Source organism: Acartia tonsa, chromosome 7 (genome assembly GCF_053477335.1).
Source record: "Acartia tonsa isolate MP-2025a chromosome 7, ASM5347733v1, whole genome shotgun sequence".
Taxonomy (NCBI): Eukaryota; Metazoa; Arthropoda; class Copepoda; order Calanoida; family Acartiidae; genus Acartia; species Acartia tonsa.
This window is the reverse complement of record NC_137266.1, coordinates 23,790,974-23,809,134: the sequence shown is the minus strand read 5'-3', so window position 1 is coordinate 23,809,134 and position 18,161 is coordinate 23,790,974. Positions and strand designations below refer to the sequence as shown.

The 18,161-nt window shown below is 32.3% G+C and overlaps 2 protein-coding genes and 1 long non-coding RNA gene across 4 annotated transcripts; 2 read left to right on the top strand and 1 right to left on the bottom strand.

The window, feature by feature from the left end:
- Window positions 1-890: 890 nt before the first annotated feature.
- On the bottom strand, window positions 891-17,541 carry LOC145325099 (beta-lactamase domain-containing protein 2-like). 2 transcript variants are annotated; one of them, XM_080167943.1, is made up of 10 exons: window positions 17,386-17,541; window positions 16,918-16,957; window positions 16,412-16,499; window positions 15,701-15,792; window positions 5,985-6,126; window positions 5,496-5,601; window positions 4,834-4,951; window positions 4,421-4,536; window positions 2,261-2,395; window positions 891-1,563 (listed from the first exon to the last, which is right to left on the bottom strand). In XM_080167943.1, the coding sequence occupies exons 1-10, from the start codon at window positions 17,467-17,469 to the stop codon at window positions 1,480-1,482; spliced, it is 1,005 nt and encodes a 334-aa protein (XP_080024069.1). In that variant the 5' UTR covers window positions 17,470-17,541; the 3' UTR covers window positions 891-1,479. The 2 variants fall into 2 exon arrangements, with proteins under 2 accessions (XP_080024069.1, XP_080024071.1); XM_080167945.1 differs by lacking the exons at window positions 891-1,563; window positions 2,261-2,395 and adding an exon at window positions 3,646-3,766 and having other exon boundaries at window positions 17,386-17,540.
- On the top strand, window positions 9,970-11,562 carry LOC145324217 (uncharacterized). The gene is made up of 4 exons (XR_013881211.1): window positions 9,970-10,098; window positions 10,481-10,536; window positions 10,913-10,989; window positions 11,430-11,562. It is a non-coding gene; the product is annotated as an uncharacterized LOC145324217 (long non-coding RNA).
- On the top strand, window positions 12,660-14,563 carry LOC145324216 (beta-lactamase domain-containing protein 2-like). Its single transcript, XM_080166840.1, has 4 exons — window positions 12,660-12,816; window positions 13,245-13,284; window positions 13,703-13,790; window positions 14,410-14,563. Exons 1-4 carry the CDS (start codon window positions 12,733-12,735, stop codon window positions 14,519-14,521), a joined length of 324 nt encoding a protein of 107 aa, XP_080022966.1. The 5' UTR covers window positions 12,660-12,732; the 3' UTR covers window positions 14,522-14,563.
- Window positions 17,542-18,161: the final 620 nt, after the last annotated feature.

The window sequence follows — 18,161 nt, the reverse complement described above, 5'->3', positions numbered from 1 at the left end:
AGATTTGATAAGTATTTGATGTCATAGGATTCTTGCTGTATATCATCAATAGCAGTCGAGAAAATCACATTTCCCCCATAGTGTTACCGACTTGCTTACTGTTGAACATACAGACAACGTGGATTATAGAGTAGCTTCGCTACTAATAAAAGCTCTACCTTTCCTATAAAATTTTTTAATATCTATGTGTGCTAATGTTATATAATTGTTTTTATTTGGCAACTCAAGTTTTTATTCATAAAATTGTTTTTTTAATAAAATATATGTATCCGAATATTGTATCATTGTAACTTTTACTTAGTTTTTAGATTAATTAGTTGATCAAAGAATAGAGGGGAAACGTGCTATATTTAACTACGCCCACCAGGTGGGGACCCTGTGCCGACGCTGTAATGGGTCTTTGAAATAACTTTTGGAGTTTGGAGAGAAATGATTAATTTAATTAATAATCCTTTTTCTAAAAGTATATCTAAGCTTCAGCCACTATTTTTCTGGAATATACATCTATACAAATACATACATATATCTATTGTATATTTCTCAGTTGGTCTGTTTAAGGAATTTTTTATCTACTTCAATTGTTTAATTTCTATATTTATTACTTAATCCTATTATACAAAGTCGTAAGGTTTTTTGTCTGTAATCTAAAATTTTAATAACTACAGATCGAGTTTGTCTTTTTTAGGAAGCTTAACATAGGTCCCAGTATGGTTTCATTTTTAGATTTCAGTCTAGGTATGGGTTTTGGGTATTTTTGCCCACTTCAAATATTAAGCCCTAGATGCTAGGAGCGCAGCCACTAGTAAGTATATGTAATATTCCACTTTTACTATTAGAGGATTGATTTACTTATGTAAATTAAAAGTTTTTGAAAATAATTAGTACACAAATTTGGTTTCTTACATAAAAAATTTACTGAACAAATATGTAGGTTTAACTATATACAATTTAAAATAATTAAATCAATATTTGTTTCAATAGAGGTAGACAGTTTAACAATCAAACTAGTTACAATTATTCTAATATAAATATCAAAGTTTAGGACTACATTATACATTATTATGCATTACAATAAATATTCATATGTTTAAATCAAAATTATACATTTTTAAATGTAAATACTTTTTGTTCAAAAGGAGATTTAAAGAGCATTTGATAAAATCAACAATAGATCTGAGAAAAATATCACAAAACCTTTCGTTTTTTTATTTATATTTTGAAAAATTAAATTTTGTAGAATGACTTACAGACTGACAGACAAAGTAAATTACATATTAGATGCTTATTGGTATATTGAATCTTCATAAAAAAATTCTGACATTTATCTTGAATAGACAAAGAAAAGTATAGAGTAGCTTTGCCTATAAAAATATATTTGAAAAATAACTTTAAATGTTTTAGAATTATCAAAATCAACTTTATAGGTATAACTATAGTCATTTGTCATGATCAATATATACAAGTCATTAATATAAATATTTAGGAAGATTTAGTTTGTAGATTTCTTGCACATTTAGCTATTTCTGCTTGAAATTCTGCAGCTTTTGCATTAAAAACAGATATCTAAAAAAAGAAAATAGATTTATTTGTTTATAAAAAATAGGGACGTACTAGGGGGTAGGTAGGGGTGTCTACCTGCCATCAACACTTTTAAAACCCTCATTTTCCTCCACCCCACCCCCAGACCTTAAAAAAAGCTTGGATATCCTTGGGTCTTTATTCTAATTAAATGGTGGGATTTGTATGTTTTTTCATCCTCTTAAAACTAATATGAAAATGTAACTTTGCATACACCGGTCAAATCTACTAAAAAACCCAACAAAAATATAAAAAAAATATCCTCCAGAAAAGAGTAAGCTTTACCAATGAATAGAATTGAGTTAAAGGATTTTTATCCAGCACATTAAAGTTTGTTATAAATATAAGTATCAAAGTTAGAAATATAGTTATAAGCATTTTTTTTAAAAATCAGCTGCAAGTTTCTAGCAGCAAATTTGAGTTAATATGTTTTTGTTTGCTATAAAAGGGCCAATTTAAAATGTTGGAGGAAATTATATCAAGTAAACATCTATACATATACATTTATTTGCAGTTTTGCCTAAAAACTGATTAATATCCACTAGATTAGAATCGGTTTTCCCCATATTAAAAAATCATGTATATTTTATAATTCAAAATTGTAATATTTATACCCGGCTACTCGGGGCTAACAACTTTGAAAGCTGCCATTAAAAATATGTGATTAAATGAAAATACTTACAGGAAAGAGAAGCGTGCAGGTATATGCCATGCCAATACTCAGCTCAGGATGCCATTGGAAGGCAGATCCTCCGTAGCCCATCCATCCATAGTATCCATCTCTCTCCTTGTTCCCTGAGAAACAGGCTACACCACCCTACACAATAATGAATATAAATATTGGAAGGCAGATCCTCCGTAGCCCATCCATCCATAGTATCCATCTCTCTCTTTGTTACCTGAGCTGGATCTTTAAATGTGTAGCCGTTGGCGTGGCTGTAGCCGTGGCCGTAGTCATGGCTGTAGTTGTAGTTGTAGTCGTTGTCGTAGGCGTAGCTGTGGTTGTAGCTGTAGCCGTAGTCGTCGCCACAGTGCTGCTAATAAAACATGGATTTTTAAATGATTTAACAGAAGTGCAATGCCGGCTATCCTAGAATTATGGATATCTAAAATCTTTTATGGCCCACCTAAAAATAAATTATTTTCATCAAAGAAATGAAATTATATTTTATACAAAATTACTATTTTAATAACACATTTTAAATGTTTGTAATATTTACATATTATTAAGGGCATGAGCCAATGTAGTTGGTACTACGGCTGGTATGGCCTATATCGTGCCGGGGCACGGCACAGCACGACATTGCACGCCCGGCCAATTGCCCAGCACGGCTGGACAGACAGCCACTACACACAAGACAAAGGGAGAGTCCAATAAATTCAATATAAATAAAAAAATACATTCAATTACTAAAATTTAAAAAATGTAATCATGTTCCAACCTTATCAATAATATTGCAGTAATAAATCCCCAAAAGAATTTAATTTAATTTAAGTATATTTATAGTTTTATCATATTAATTTCCTAAAAACTGTCTCTTTATGTAACAAAGGCAACATACTTTATTAGTATTACCCAATACCCATACATGACGGTTCAATATTAACAAATCATTCCATGCCCGTACGTTATTTTATACATCATATAAATAAACTACATCCTAACTTTTATAATTTACTTTTATTTTATTATTTATAAAAACCACAATTAAAATATTTTTATGATAGTTTTTAAATAAAATATTCCATGCCCGTACAATTATTCATACATTCATTTAACAATTATAATTTACGTTTTCAATAGTTTTACGTTAAAATTATCAAAAGCAGCTGTCTTCGTGGCTTTAGCAACGCTTTAGCCACACCAACGGACTGTGGTCACTTTTAGCGTGGTTAACCACGCTATAATTACAACTACGCGTTGTCAATATGATTTAAAGATCGCATTTTTTTTTGTGGCCACGATTACGCGTGGTTAATATGATTTAAAGATCGCTATTAGGTTGGTGGCTGTAACTCTGACCACGACTACGGCCACGGCTACGCTTTTAAAGATCCAGCTCTGAGAAACAGGCTACACCACCCTGCACAATAATGAATATAAATATTGGAATGCAGATCCTCCGTAGCCCATCCATCCATAGTATCCATCTCTCTCCTTGTTCCCTGAGAAACAGGCTACACCACCCTACACAATAATAATTATAAATATTGGAAGGCAGAACCTCCGCAGTACATCCATCCATAGTATCCATCTCTCTCTTTGTTCCCTGAGAAACAAGCTACACCACCCTACATCAAAATTTCTGTTAATATCAGGAATCTAAAGGGATAAGACAATGACCGAAGAATTGATGTGCATCCCCAATGAGGATATATCAATTCCCCTCCTGAAGATTAGAATTAATAGTTGAAACATTTTGACGCTCTATTTAATGAATCATCCAATCACAATTCAGTAAAAGTCCCCAAAGTTGTTGTGTCAAAATGTTATCATAAACTTTGGGGACTATGGAATACACAGGCCACAACACCCTACACCAAACTTCTTTTTTTTATAGTCCCTCTATGGCTATTTTTGAAAATCGACGGATATTTGACAGAGTATGAGTAAATAAGTCTGTTAGTTAATCTTATTAACTGTCTGTAAGTTAATGTGTTTGTCAGTCTATTTATTTATCTGGGTAACTGTCTTTCTTTTTATCCATAAGTTTGTCTATCTGTCTGTCTATCTATCTATCTGTCTATCTGTCTGTAAATTTGTAAATATGTCTATCTATTTGCCAATCTATCTATCTATCTATCTATGTGTCTATCTGTATATTAAAACAAAGTGTTGCACCTGTGTAAAACCACATTCATGTTCAAATATAATTTTTGCTACAGTAGGTTCCGCATGCATGGCCTTCCAAGTGGCTTCGCTCATTAGTACATCCTCGTCCCCTCCTGGACCTTTGCCTAAAAAGGAAGATTAAGTCCAAGCAACCTAAATGTTTAGTGATCATTAGATATTGCATTAAGTAGTAAGTTTTTTTGTCTGTATTTCAAAATTTCAATAACTACTGAACCGAATGATTCTAGTTTTTAGGAAAGCTTCAATTCGGTATTGGGATGGTTATAGGCTATTTTCTGCCCTACGAGATAGAGGGAGAGTGATAATCAATGTAGAGAATAAAGAAAGTGATGAAAATATTACATGATTAACAGTCTGACACAATCACTTGTAAAGTAGCTTTTCTACTAGAGATATCATACCTTTATTTGCCATATATGCGCCTAATCTGGCCAAGCCGCGCGCAGAACAGTTACCATTCGCGCTTGGATACTCGCTAAGGCGCACCTCTGGAGTGTTAAAACTCAAAGGATCCAATTTCTAAAGAGAATAACAATTGCCAGAGATAAAGTAATAGGACAAGCAATCAAATCACCCCATATCCCATTTTAAATGTACAGCTAGATTGTAATTGGATTTTAAACAATATATTTTTTAAATCTTTTCATTATTGTTTATGAATTAGCCAAACAAAATTGCGTTAGTTCTAGTACCAAAAGTTCTAGACAGCCAAAAAATAAATTTTCAATTTTAGATCAAATATCACAACCCCATATCCTATTCAATTGTTGAATTGAATTAGCAAGAAATCTTATTTTCATGAAACTTTTTGACTCTAAGTAATACAATTATCAAATATGCATCTTTATTGTTGTTAAAATTTTAAGACCATTTATCCTTGCGGATACAAAAGCCATACAAATTCCAGGTAAATCATAATTTTGATGCAAAAATCCCCTCTCCTCTATTGAATATAGATATTTAGGAGCCCTTCTTGAAAATAAATTTTAGATTTCCATTTTGTAAGTAGATTTAAAAAAAAGGTTTTGTGATCTTTATAGCATAAACATAAAATGGCATTTACCTTTATAGTTGGCTTTGCATTTTTCAAGTGTTTGGCAAACTGCCAGGATCTACCCAACATGTAGAAAAACGACGCTTCCACTCCACTTTCTTGACCCAATGATTTTCTAAATAACAAGAATGAAAATCTACATAAAAGCGAAGCTCTGAAACACTAGGACAAACGAACATTAACACTTGTAAAGTGTCAGAACTGAACAATCAGATTATAAATTAATAATTTCGAAACAATTCTCTACGTAAATTTGTTGAAAACTGCTTAAATACATTATACTGTTTAAGGATATACTTACATTTTTAGGACTTGATTATAGAGATGCTTCACTTATAACATTGTACTTTGTTGTCCTAGGAATCAGTATTTCAAAAATCAGGTCAATCGAATGATTGTATTACATAAAAATTTGCTGTAAAAAAATTTCTAAATCGTTGACTTAACAACTTAGGAATCTTTTAAAATTTAAGTAGTTGGTTCATTGAGTTCTATTACCTAACACTTTGAACAGCTGTGTATCTGGTGGAAGCATTTCTGCATGGAAAATAATTCTCTTTATCACACCCAATATAAACATCAAGCTGAAATTTGTCTGACACTTCTTTTCGCAGGAATTCTCCAATTGTAAGTTTTTCTGTTAAATTATTGTTTTATAATTTAGATTTATGTATGTTATTTGAATGAAAAAATGCACCGTGTTCCAGAAAAGCCAAAAAATGACAACTAAAGTCATAGAGAGGGTATATTTTAAATTTTTGATGAAATTTTATTTAAATAGCAATAAGTGTCCATATATCTTTCAATATAATGGCGAAATTTTAAATATCTCCATCCTGGCTGGCACAGGATGCCAGCAAACCTGGCAGGGCCATACAGGTAAAGAGCAAAAATATTTTGTTTGCCTTAAACTAAGCATTTTAAGTTAACAAATACTAAAATATCCTAGTACATACCAATATGAATTTTAAGTCAATTTCAGTGTCCAGGTATGATCCTGCAGGTCCTGATCCCTCAGAAATCTTTAAACTGCTCTTGAGACCGCTGAGACCGGTTCAGATGTAAATAAAAGTGGGGCATTCCCCCCCCCCCCAAGCTTTTTATTTTGGGGGGGGTAAACAATTTTGAAGGGGGGGGGGTAATTCATTTTTTTTTTTTGGGGGGGGGGGAGTAAAATGTCGCGCGAAGCTTTCCGCAAATTTTTTGTACCCCCCCCAGAATTTTTACCCGGGGGGTAAAATTTGCTTGGGGGGGGGTAATTTAAATTTTATTAAATATATAGTATTAAAAATGCGCGCGAAGCGCACAAAATTTTTTTTTATTAGAGATTTTTTATTTTGGCGGGGGTATTTACCCCCCCCCTAAAATTGTTTAGGGGGGGTAAATACCCCCTCCTAAATGGTTAGGGGTAAATTTTAAATGGGGGGTAGGGGGTAATCGCCCCATTACCCCCCCCCCCAAAAAAAAAGGTAAAATGGTTCAGATAATAGCCTAGACATTTAGGGATAGTCTTTATTTAAAACTTTTTTTTATTTTAGTTTAAATGAATATTTGTTGGAAATATGTAGATAAATAAATTACTTTTATATCTTAAATTTTTAAAATTTTTTGATAGACCCAGTATCTTTAGGGCTTAAAAAAACAAACTTCGCATAATGTCGCATAAACAGGGTAAAGTTCTCTGATATTATACATATATCTAATATCACCATGTAAGAGGATTTGCTTGCGCTCTTTTGCGCTTGAGAGATCTGGAACCAAACATAAAATTTTCATTAGAAGAAAATTGTCTATTTAACAGAAACCGGGTATGCTAAGAAAACCATCTACAATTACTAAAAAAAATGGAGATTTGACTTCTTTTATCCCCTTACAGATCGGGCCCCAATTCCCACCTTAAGAGATCGGGGGGGGGGGGGGGGGGGGCTCAAAGAGCCCCCCCCTCTATCTTGGCTACTGGTACAGATAAAGACGTAAAATTTTTTTCTGGTGGTTCATGTGTATTTTTAGAGAAAATTACTTTTTCTTGTCATAGCGGCCAGACCGCTCCTTAGCCGCTGTTTAGCGGCCAGCCGCTAAATTTTAAAACAGCTGTAGAGCGGCCAATTTTGCAGCTAGGATGACCAAATTTTAGGACGAACTTTTTTTTCATAACAAAAAAAATATTTTTTCTGATCATCGCTAAAAAACGGAAAATAACGGAAACCGCCATTTTCGGCGGTTACGGCGGTAAAACGGCGGTTGGCGGCGCAAATTAATATTTTATCTGTTCATTATTGCTCAAGGATTTACCAAAAAAAAATATAGGTCTCTAGCTCTAATAGAAGCCACAATATTTATGATTTATGTCTGTAGTAAAAGCCAGACAAAAATCGGTCATAAAGTCGGTCAGGGAGCGGTCAAACGGTCATAACACCACTTTTCTCAGAAGGTCATTGATATCTAAGTATTCACCAAAAAAATTTTAGGTTTCTACCTTATACACAAAAGTCATAATGTAGAAATTAAGATTTATTTAGAATTTTTTTTGATACCCAACCGACTTTGACCGACACAGACCAGATATCCTAATAAAATCAACTCTTGCCGATGTATAATTACTAAACTTTAAAAGTCATGAAGTTACAGCTCTCCAACTTACCTACAAAAAAATGAGATTGAAAAAACCAGTTTTAATCTTATAATTGTACATTCTATATCCGCGGAAAGCGGTTTATAATACGATGAAAGAAATAACTATTCTCTCCACTGAATTATTTTTTTTATAAACTTATAATTGAATTATTTTGGTACATAAATGACAGGCAGACATCCTGCCTTTATGGCTTCATGGTTTTAATTGTGCATTTTTGTGATTTATAAAAAAATATTAAAAATCTTTAGGGATTGGGGCAATGGAAGATAGACTAATGCACCTCCAAATTATAAAACAAAATTACATCTAAGTATTCAATGTTATTGGTAGTAAAGTTTGGACACTATTACTTAATAAAGACTTATCATAAATCATCTCAGACCCCAAAATGTTAAAGCCAACGAATAGTAAAAAGTGCTTGTTTTTTACATTTCACTATGTTCCAGCGAGTGAAAAAAAATCATTTTTTACATTTTTTAAAATACACTTTAAATTAATTGTTTAGTAATATACATTATACACATGTTTTTGGAAATAAAGCCGAAAGAATTAGCTCTTTACTATGAAAAATAAAAATTTTATGTGTAATTATACCAGAGGTATGGAATTAAGTTCCTTTTCATCATTGTAAACAACTATTTTTAGGGTCAACTAAACTACATTTCAAATCAGTGTGAACCCTTTATTTTTAAGCTATTTTTAAGTATTATATATTTTTTGAATCAGTATGTAATAATTTATACGTTTAGCCGTTAACCCTTACAGATCGGAGGGGGGGGGGGGGGCTCAAAGAGCCCCCCCCTCTAGTTTTTTCAATCTCATTTTTTTGTAGGTAAGTTGGAGAGCTGTAACTTCATGACTTTTTAAGTTTAGTAATTATACATCGGCAAGAGTTGATTTTATTAGGATATCTGGTCTGTGTCGGTCAAAGTCGGTTGGGTATCAAAAAAAATTCTAAATAAATCTTAATTTCTACATTATGACTTTTGTGTATAAGGTAGAAACCTAAAATTTTTTTGGTGAATACTTAGATATCAATGACCTTCTGAGAAAAGTGGTGTTATGACCGTTTGACCGCTCCCTGACCGACTTTATGACCGATTTTTGTCTGGCTTTTACTACAGACATAAATCATAAATATTGTGGCTTCTATTAGAGCTAGAGACCTATATTTTTTTTTGGTAAATCCTTGAGCAATAATGAACAGATAAAATATTAATTTGCGCCGCCAACCGCCGTTTTACCGCCGTAACCGCCGAAAATGGCGGTTTCCGTTATTTTCCGTTTTTTAGCGATGATCAGAAAAAATATTTTTTTTGTTATGAAAAAAAAGTTCGTCCTAAAATTTGGTCATCCTAGCTGCAAAATTGGCCGCTCTACAGCTGTTTTAAAATTTAGCGGCTGGCCGCTAAACAGCGGCTAAGGAGCGGTCTGGCCGCTATGACAAGAAAAAGTAATTTTCTCTAAAAATACACATGAACCACCAGAAAAAAATTTTACGTCTTTATCTGTACCAGTAGCCAAGATAGAGGGGGGGGCTCTTTGAGCCCCCCCCCCCCCCCCCCCGATCTCTTAAGGTGGGAATTGGGGCCCGATCTGTAAGGGGATAAAAGAAGTCAAATCTCCATTTTTTTTAGTAATTGTAGATGGTTTTCTTAGCATACCCGGTTTCTGTTAAATAGACAATTTTCTTCTAATGAAAATTTTATGTTTGGTTCCAGATCTCTCAAGCGCAAAAGAGCGCAAGCAAATCCTCTTACATGGTGATATTAGATATATGTATAATATCAGAGAACTTTACCCTGTTTATGCGACATTATGCGAAGTTTGTTTTTTTCAATGTCTAATTCCCTTTAGATCCCTGTGCTAATCTACTGATAAGAAAGAATAATATTATTCAAAGTTAGATTAGTAGTGACACAGTGTATCATTATAAAGTAATAATGAAGCATTCAGCTGATACTGCTAAATACATAGGTAAAATTGTTATTGTTTTCAGGGAGGGAGGGGGCCTTGGGCTGTTTATTACACTAGTCCCCAAATTTTAAATATCGTATTAGTTGTCTTTGCAATTTTGGGAACTTTTTTTGGTTGGCTCATTAAGTTGAGTGTCTAAACGTTTCAACCACTGATTCTAATCTACTGAAGGGGAAATTTTGGGAATCATTATTGGGAATGTACATTTTTTTTAAAAGTAACATTATGTCTATCTGTCTCTGTGCTTAAAGATCTCCTTGACAATCTATCGTCTCAAAAGTCCATCCAGTAAAGGTTTATAACTTTTTTTTTGGGGGGGGGGGGGATTCTCCACCCTCCTATGAGAATTATAAATATAAATGATTATTGATTTTTATTTTAGTTGAGGGCGAGGTTTCACCCGGTTATGAATCTGTTAGAGATCTTTTTATATCAAAAGTAAGTATAGAAAAATTGTTTAAAAAGGCGAAGCTTTTCTATAATTAGTGTCGGCCTGAAAGTTCATCCGCTCTAATCCCCCTTAACGTTATATTTTATATTTGATTGTCTTATGGATTTCAAACTTTACATAATAAAATATCATTACTTGGATTCTGAACCAGTGTTTCATGTACTATAATAAAGTGATACTTACAGCTGGCGAAGATAATGCCCCCCCCCCTCCACCCCATTTACAACATTTCTTCCCTTCCTACTGGTGGATCGAACTGACCAAAAAAGTTATGTCCATTTTAGCAACCTAAACTGACGACAATTTTTCTCCTGTCATGATATCAACGTATATTCTACTTATACATACTGGAAATATTTTTAGTATGAGCTAGGATGCGAAGAACATTCTCAGTTATGTGTTTACGTTAGGGGAGAAAAGGTGGTCGACCTATGGGGAAAGTAAGTTTTATTAGTAGCGAAGCTGCTCTATAATATATAATTGTCCGTCTGTAGGTCAGTCTGTAACGCTATGGGGGAAGTGAGATAAAAACCCACTTAAGTAACAACTTTTTTTTAGAAAAGATGGATCTATTTAGGTTTAGACATCCATCTGGATTTATAAGTTAATGTGCGATTTCACTGAAGCTTACATAAGGCTCCAAGACTCTGCCTAAAACAGCCAAGGAGAGTTAAAATACCATCTCCCCATCAAAATCAAAGGAGTATAGGGATGAACAAATATTATCACTATAGATCTTTACAATTCAAATAGTTTTTACGCATATCTTATATATATGTATGTCTGATTGAAAAAAAATCCTTAGTAATAAACTGTTCTAATCCTAGAAAATATTATATTTTTTACAACTGATACAACAATTTTTTTTTTATAATTTTAGGGTAGACAAAGACAGTAAGTTTGATGGGGATGGATTAACAAATGTATTTAGCAACACTAAGAGCATTACAGGAAAAGAATATCTTATCTTTTGTAAAAGTCTATAACAGAAAAAGACTTGACTTGATCCATATTTAAACTCTGTCAAAATCAAAGTATAAGGGTGGTTTTTTTTTTGACTGTCTATCTGAAGATTATGACTACACAAATTGAATAAAGTTTTTAATGTATTTATCCTTTGGTCATAGATAGGTTTTAAGCTATTTTTTGGTGGGGTAGAACACACCAAGAAATATAACCACCACCCACACTATAAGTAAGTAAGGGCACTTTATTCGGGGATGAGTCTTTCATTCCCCTATTTTTAATTATAATTAAAAAAAGATAAAGCTAAAAAAAAAATTCTGGGTAATATCATTTTTTATGGGCGATTTCTCAATGAAGGGTTGTGGTAACTCTCACAAAATACTAATGAAACCCCCCATAGACATATGAGGCATATTTTGTAAAGGAGAACCATGTTGGTTTTGTGATTAAATCCTTCGGTACAGATAGACAGACACATTATACAAACATACATCCTGCTACTTTAATATTTAAAATAAGATATTATTAATTGCTACAGCATTTATAATGGCTATGGGGTATGATATGGGGATGGTTAGTTATATAATTCGGGACAAACAGACAGACATTCTGTTATTTTCATATTTAAAATGAGATATTGTAATGGTTATGGGGTATGATATGGGGATGGTTAGTTATATAATTCAGGACAGAAAGACAGACATTCTGTTACTTTTATATTTAAAATAAGATATTGCTTAATGTAACAGCAATTGTAATTGCTATGGGGTATGATATGGGGATGATTAGTTATATAATTCAGGACAGACAGACAGACATTTTGTTACTTTTATATTTAAAATAAGATATTATTATTGCTACGGCAATTGTAATTGCTATGGGGTATGATATGGGGATGATTAGTTATATAATTCAGGACAGACAGACAGACATTTTGTTACTTTTATATTTAAAATAAGATATTATTATTGCTACAGCAATTGTAATGGCTATGGGGTATGATAGGGGATGGTTAGTTATATAATTCGGGACAGACAGACAGACATTCTGTTACGTTTATATTAAAAATAAGATGTTATTCATTGCTACAGCTATTTTTATTGCTGTGGGGTATGATAAGGGATGGTTATTTATATCCTTCGGTACATACACACAGATAGACATCCTGCTATTTTTATATTTAAAATAAGATATCATTCAATGTAACAGCAATTGTAATGGCTATGGGATATGAGAGGGGATGGTTCACATATGGAGATAAAATATCTCAACACTGGCCTGAATTTGCTCAGAAAGGAAAGGTAAGTTGTCATAATGTTTTATTTTAATACCCGCGGAAAACTGTCTATAATAAGATGCAATAAATTCGCACAGAAAGGAAATATAAATTGAGTTCAACTTAAGATTCTTTCTTAAACTTGAAATGTAAATAAAGATATATTTTTCCAGTATGGCTTCGAACCCGATTAATATCTGCTGTAATAAAACCGGTTCTCAACCATACTGAAAAATCATGTATAGCATCGTATTACAGACAATTTTCCATAACTCCAAATTAAAATAAAAATCATAAAATTCAAACCCCGAGGGGCTAATAAAACTGATTTAAATGATATTATTTTTCATAATTTAACAACAATTTTTAGTTGATGATATTAACATTACTCACTACCATACATTAGAATTAAACTTTCAATTTTAAAAAGAATTGATCAAAAATCATTTTTAGGAAGAAATCACCATAGCAGATCTAATGAGACATGAATCAGGCAAAGATAATGATGATATATACTACAACAAGGATGACAACATCCATTAAAACGAAATTCTGAAACGCTAGAACAAACGCACATTAACACTTGTGTCAGAACTGAATAAGCAGAATATAAAAGTCAAAACAAAATTATAATTAAATTTTTGTTTCAAAACTGCGAAAATACAGGATTTTCTTTAAGACCATACTTATATTTAGGACTTGATTATAGAGATGCTTTGCTTTGAACATTGTACTATGTAGCCTTAGGAATAAACATTCCAAAAAATAGATGAATAGGAAAATTTTCTGAGAACTTAGGCTTCAGACAAAAAACTACTTAAGGATTTAAATTTTCATTTTTGAGTGACCATATTCATTCTTATTCTTTGAAATTATCTTGATTATCTCATTGATTAATCTGTTAAAATTAGGAATGGCTGCGCCCGAGTATCCCCTATCATATGAGGAGAGTTACATGGAGAATATCAAGAACAATGTCATGGGGGAGAAACTAGCTGGGTAGGTGTCTCAATAACTGTAAGGGAGCCTGTGTAACAAACACTTATATAGTGACAATTATACTGCTTCAATTAATACCTCATGATGAAATTGGTATGTATAATATTCTGTCAATGTGTGATCACATGGCACATAGATCATAATTGTGTTTGTTATAGTATAAAACATTATCTCTTAAAAATTTAAGCCATAGAAAGTTAAGTTTATATATGTGATATGTGATAGAGACAAAAAGGTTATACTTTTGTAATTCTTATATAAAAGAAACATGATATCTGTCTGTATGTATGTCTAAACTCTAAGTATATCTTGAAGGTTCTCGCTAACCCCTGATTCGAAATGGTTCTCCTTAGCAATGTAGCCTCCAATAATTACAGAATCGACTTCCCATTCTTCCAAAATTTCCCCCAGAAGCCTCCCAGAAGATAGCCGCTACTCTATTATAAAGACTTAAATATATGTCTAAATGAAGAATAATAAAAAAAATAGTTTTGGTAGAACAACAAAGGTCGTCTTAATCAGACATAATTTTAAGCATTTTTTTCTGCAGAAAAGTCTGAAATTTTTAAACCATCGAAATTGCAAATTATTACAACAGCACTAATATGAACTATTTTAGAATGGCCCCAGCCTGGCCTAAGACCCAGAAGCGAGAATACCATGCTGTTACTAGAGGGTGGATTGCCAATGAAATATTCAGACGAGTTCATCCAGGATTGTTTTATATTTAATGTTTGTTTTTGGCTAGAAGCTGCCTCCCTAGAGGTTAGTCAGTGAGAGGGGGCAAAGAAAGGTTTTCCAATAATATATAGGTATTTTAGTTTCTCGTATTCATTCGAATCCGGTGGATAGGAACCGGTTCTCATCCATACGAAAAAACTATGTCAAGCATCGTATTATATCTAGCTTTCTACGGATATAAAAATGTACAATCATAAGATTAAAACCAGTTTTAATCTTATAATTGTACATTCTATATCCGCGGAAAGCGGTTTATAATACGATGAAAGAAATAACTATTCTCTCCACTGAATTATTTTTTTTATAAACTTATAATTGAATTATTTTGGTACATAAATGACAGGCAGACATCCTGCCTTTATGGCTTCATGGTTTTAATTGTGCATTTTTGTGATTTATAAAAAAATATTAAAAATCTTTAGGGATTGGGGCAATGGAAGATAGACTAATGCACCTCCAAATTATAAAACAAAATTACATCTAAGTATTCAATGTTATTGGTAGTAAAGTTTGGACACTATTACTTAATAAAGACTTATCATAAATCATCTCAGACCCCAAAATGTTAAAGCCAACGAATAGTAAAAAGTGCTTGTTTTTTACATTTCACTATGTTCCAGCGAGTGAAAAAAAATCATTTTTTACATTTTTTAAAATACACTTTAAATTAATTGTTTAGTAATATACATTATACACATGTTTTTGGAAATAAAGCCGAAAGAATTAGCTCTTTACTATGAAAAATAAAAATTTTATGTGTAATTATACCAGAGGTATGGAATTAAGTTCCTTTTCATCATTGTAAACAACTATTTTTAGGGTCAACTAAACTACATTTCAAATCAGTGTGAACCCTTTATTTTTAAGCTATTTTTAAGTATTATATATTTTTTGAATCAGTATGTAATAATTTATACGTTTAGCCGTTAACCCTTACAGATCGGAGGGGGGGGGGGGGGCTCAAAGAGCCCCCCCCTCTAGTAATACGATGCTTGACATAGTTTTTTCGTATGGATGAGAACCGGTTCCTATCCACCGGATTCGAATGAATACGAGAAACTAAAATACCTATATATTATTGGAAAACCTTTCTTTGCCCCCTCTCACTGACTAACCTCTAGGGAGGCAGCTTCTAGCCAAAAACAAACATTAAATATAAAACAATCCTGGATGAACTCGTCTGAATATTTCATTGGCAATCCACCCTCTAGTAACAGCATGGTATTCTCGCTTCTGGGTCTTAGGCCAGGCTGGGGCCATTCTAAAATAGTTCATATTAGTGCTGTTGTAATAATTTGCAATTTCGATGGTTTAAAAATTTCAGACTTTTCTGCAGAAAAAAATGCTTAAAATTATGTCTGATTAAGACGACCTTTGTTGTTCTACCAAAACTATTTTTTTTATTATTCTTCATTTAGACATATATTTAAGTCTTTATAATAGAGTAGCGGCTATCTTCTGGGAGGCTTCTGGGGGAAATTTTGGAAGAATGGGAAGTCGATTCTGTAATTATTGGAGGCTACATTGCTAAGGAGAACCATTTCGAATCAGGGGTTAGCGAGAACCTTCAAGATATACTTAGAGTTTAGACATACATACAGACAGATATCATGTTTCTTTTATATAAGAATTACAAAAGTATAACCTTTTTGTCTCTATCACATATCACATATATAAACTTAACTTTCTATGGCTTAAATTTTTAAGAGATAATGTTTTATACTATAACAAACACAATTATGATCTATGTGCCATGTGATCACACATTGACAGAATATTATACATACCAATTTCATCATGAGGTATTAATTGAAGCAGTATAATTGTCACTATATAAGTGTTTGTTACACAGGCTCCCTTACAGTTATTGAGACACCTACCCAGCTAGTTTCTCCCCCATGACATTGTTCTTGATATTCTCCATGTAACTCTCCTCATATGATAGGGGATACTCGGGCGCAGCCATTCCTAATTTTAACAGATTAATCAATGAGATAATCAAGATAATTTCAAAGAATAAGAATGAATATGGTCACTCAAAAATGAAAATTTAAATCCTTAAGTAGTTTTTTGTCTGAAGCCTAAGTTCTCAGAAAATTTTCCTATTCATCTATTTTTTGGAATGTTTATTCCTAAGGCTACATAGTACAATGTTCAAAGCAAAGCATCTCTATAATCAAGTCCTAAATATAAGTATGGTCTTAAAGAAAATCCTGTATTTTCGCAGTTTTGAAACAAAAATTTAATTATAATTTTGTTTTGACTTTTATATTCTGCTTATTCAGTTCTGACACAAGTGTTAATGTGCGTTTGTTCTAGCGTTTCAGAATTTCGTTTTAATGGATGTTGTCATCCTTGTTGTAGTATATATCATCATTATCTTTGCCTGATTCATGTCTCATTAGATCTGCTATGGTGATTTCTTCCTAAAAATGATTTTTGATCAATTCTTTTTAAAATTGAAAGTTTAATTCTAATGTATGGTAGTGAGTAATGTTAATATCATCAACTAAAAATTGTTGTTAAATTATGAAAAATAATATCATTTAAATCAGTTTTATTAGCCCCTCGGGGTTTGAATTTTATGATTTTTATTTTAATTTGGAGTTATGGAAAATTGTCTGTAATACGATGCTATACATGATTTTTCAGTATGGTTGAGAACCGGTTTTATTACAGCAGATATTAATCGGGTTCGAAGCCATACTGGAAAAATATATCTTTATTTACATTTCAAGTTTAAGAAAGAATCTTAAGTTGAACTCAATTTATATTTCCTTTCTGTGCGAATTTATTGCATCTTATTATAGACAGTTTTCCGCGGGTATTAAAATAAAACATTATGACAACTTACCTTTCCTTTCTGAGCAAATTCAGGCCAGTGTTGAGATATTTTATCTCCATATGTGAACCATCCCCTCTCATATCCCATAGCCATTACAATTGCTGTTACATTGAATGATATCTTATTTTAAATATAAAAATAGCAGGATGTCTATCTGTGTGTATGTACCGAAGGATATAAATAACCATCCCTTATCATACCCCACAGCAATAAAAATAGCTGTAGCAATGAATAACATCTTATTTTTAATATAAACGTAACAGAATGTCTGTCTGTCTGTCCCGAATTATATAACTAACCATCCCCTATCATACCCCATAGCCATTACAATTGCTGTAGCAATAATAATATCTTATTTTAAATATAAAAGTAACAAAATGTCTGTCTGTCTGTCCTGAATTATATAACTAATCATCCCCATATCATACCCCATAGCAATTACAATTGCCGTAGCAATAATAATATCTTATTTTAAATATAAAAGTAACAAAATGTCTGTCTGTCTGTCCTGAATTATATAACTAATCATCCCCATATCATACCCCATAGCAATTACAATTGCTGTTACATTAAGCAATATCTTATTTTAAATATAAAAGTAACAGAATGTCTGTCTTTCTGTCCTGAATTATATAACTAACCATCCCCATATCATACCCCATAACCATTACAATATCTCATTTTAAATATGAAAATAACAGAATGTCTGTCTGTTTGTCCCGAATTATATAACTAACCATCCCCATATCATACCCCATAGCCATTATAAATGCTGTAGCAATTAA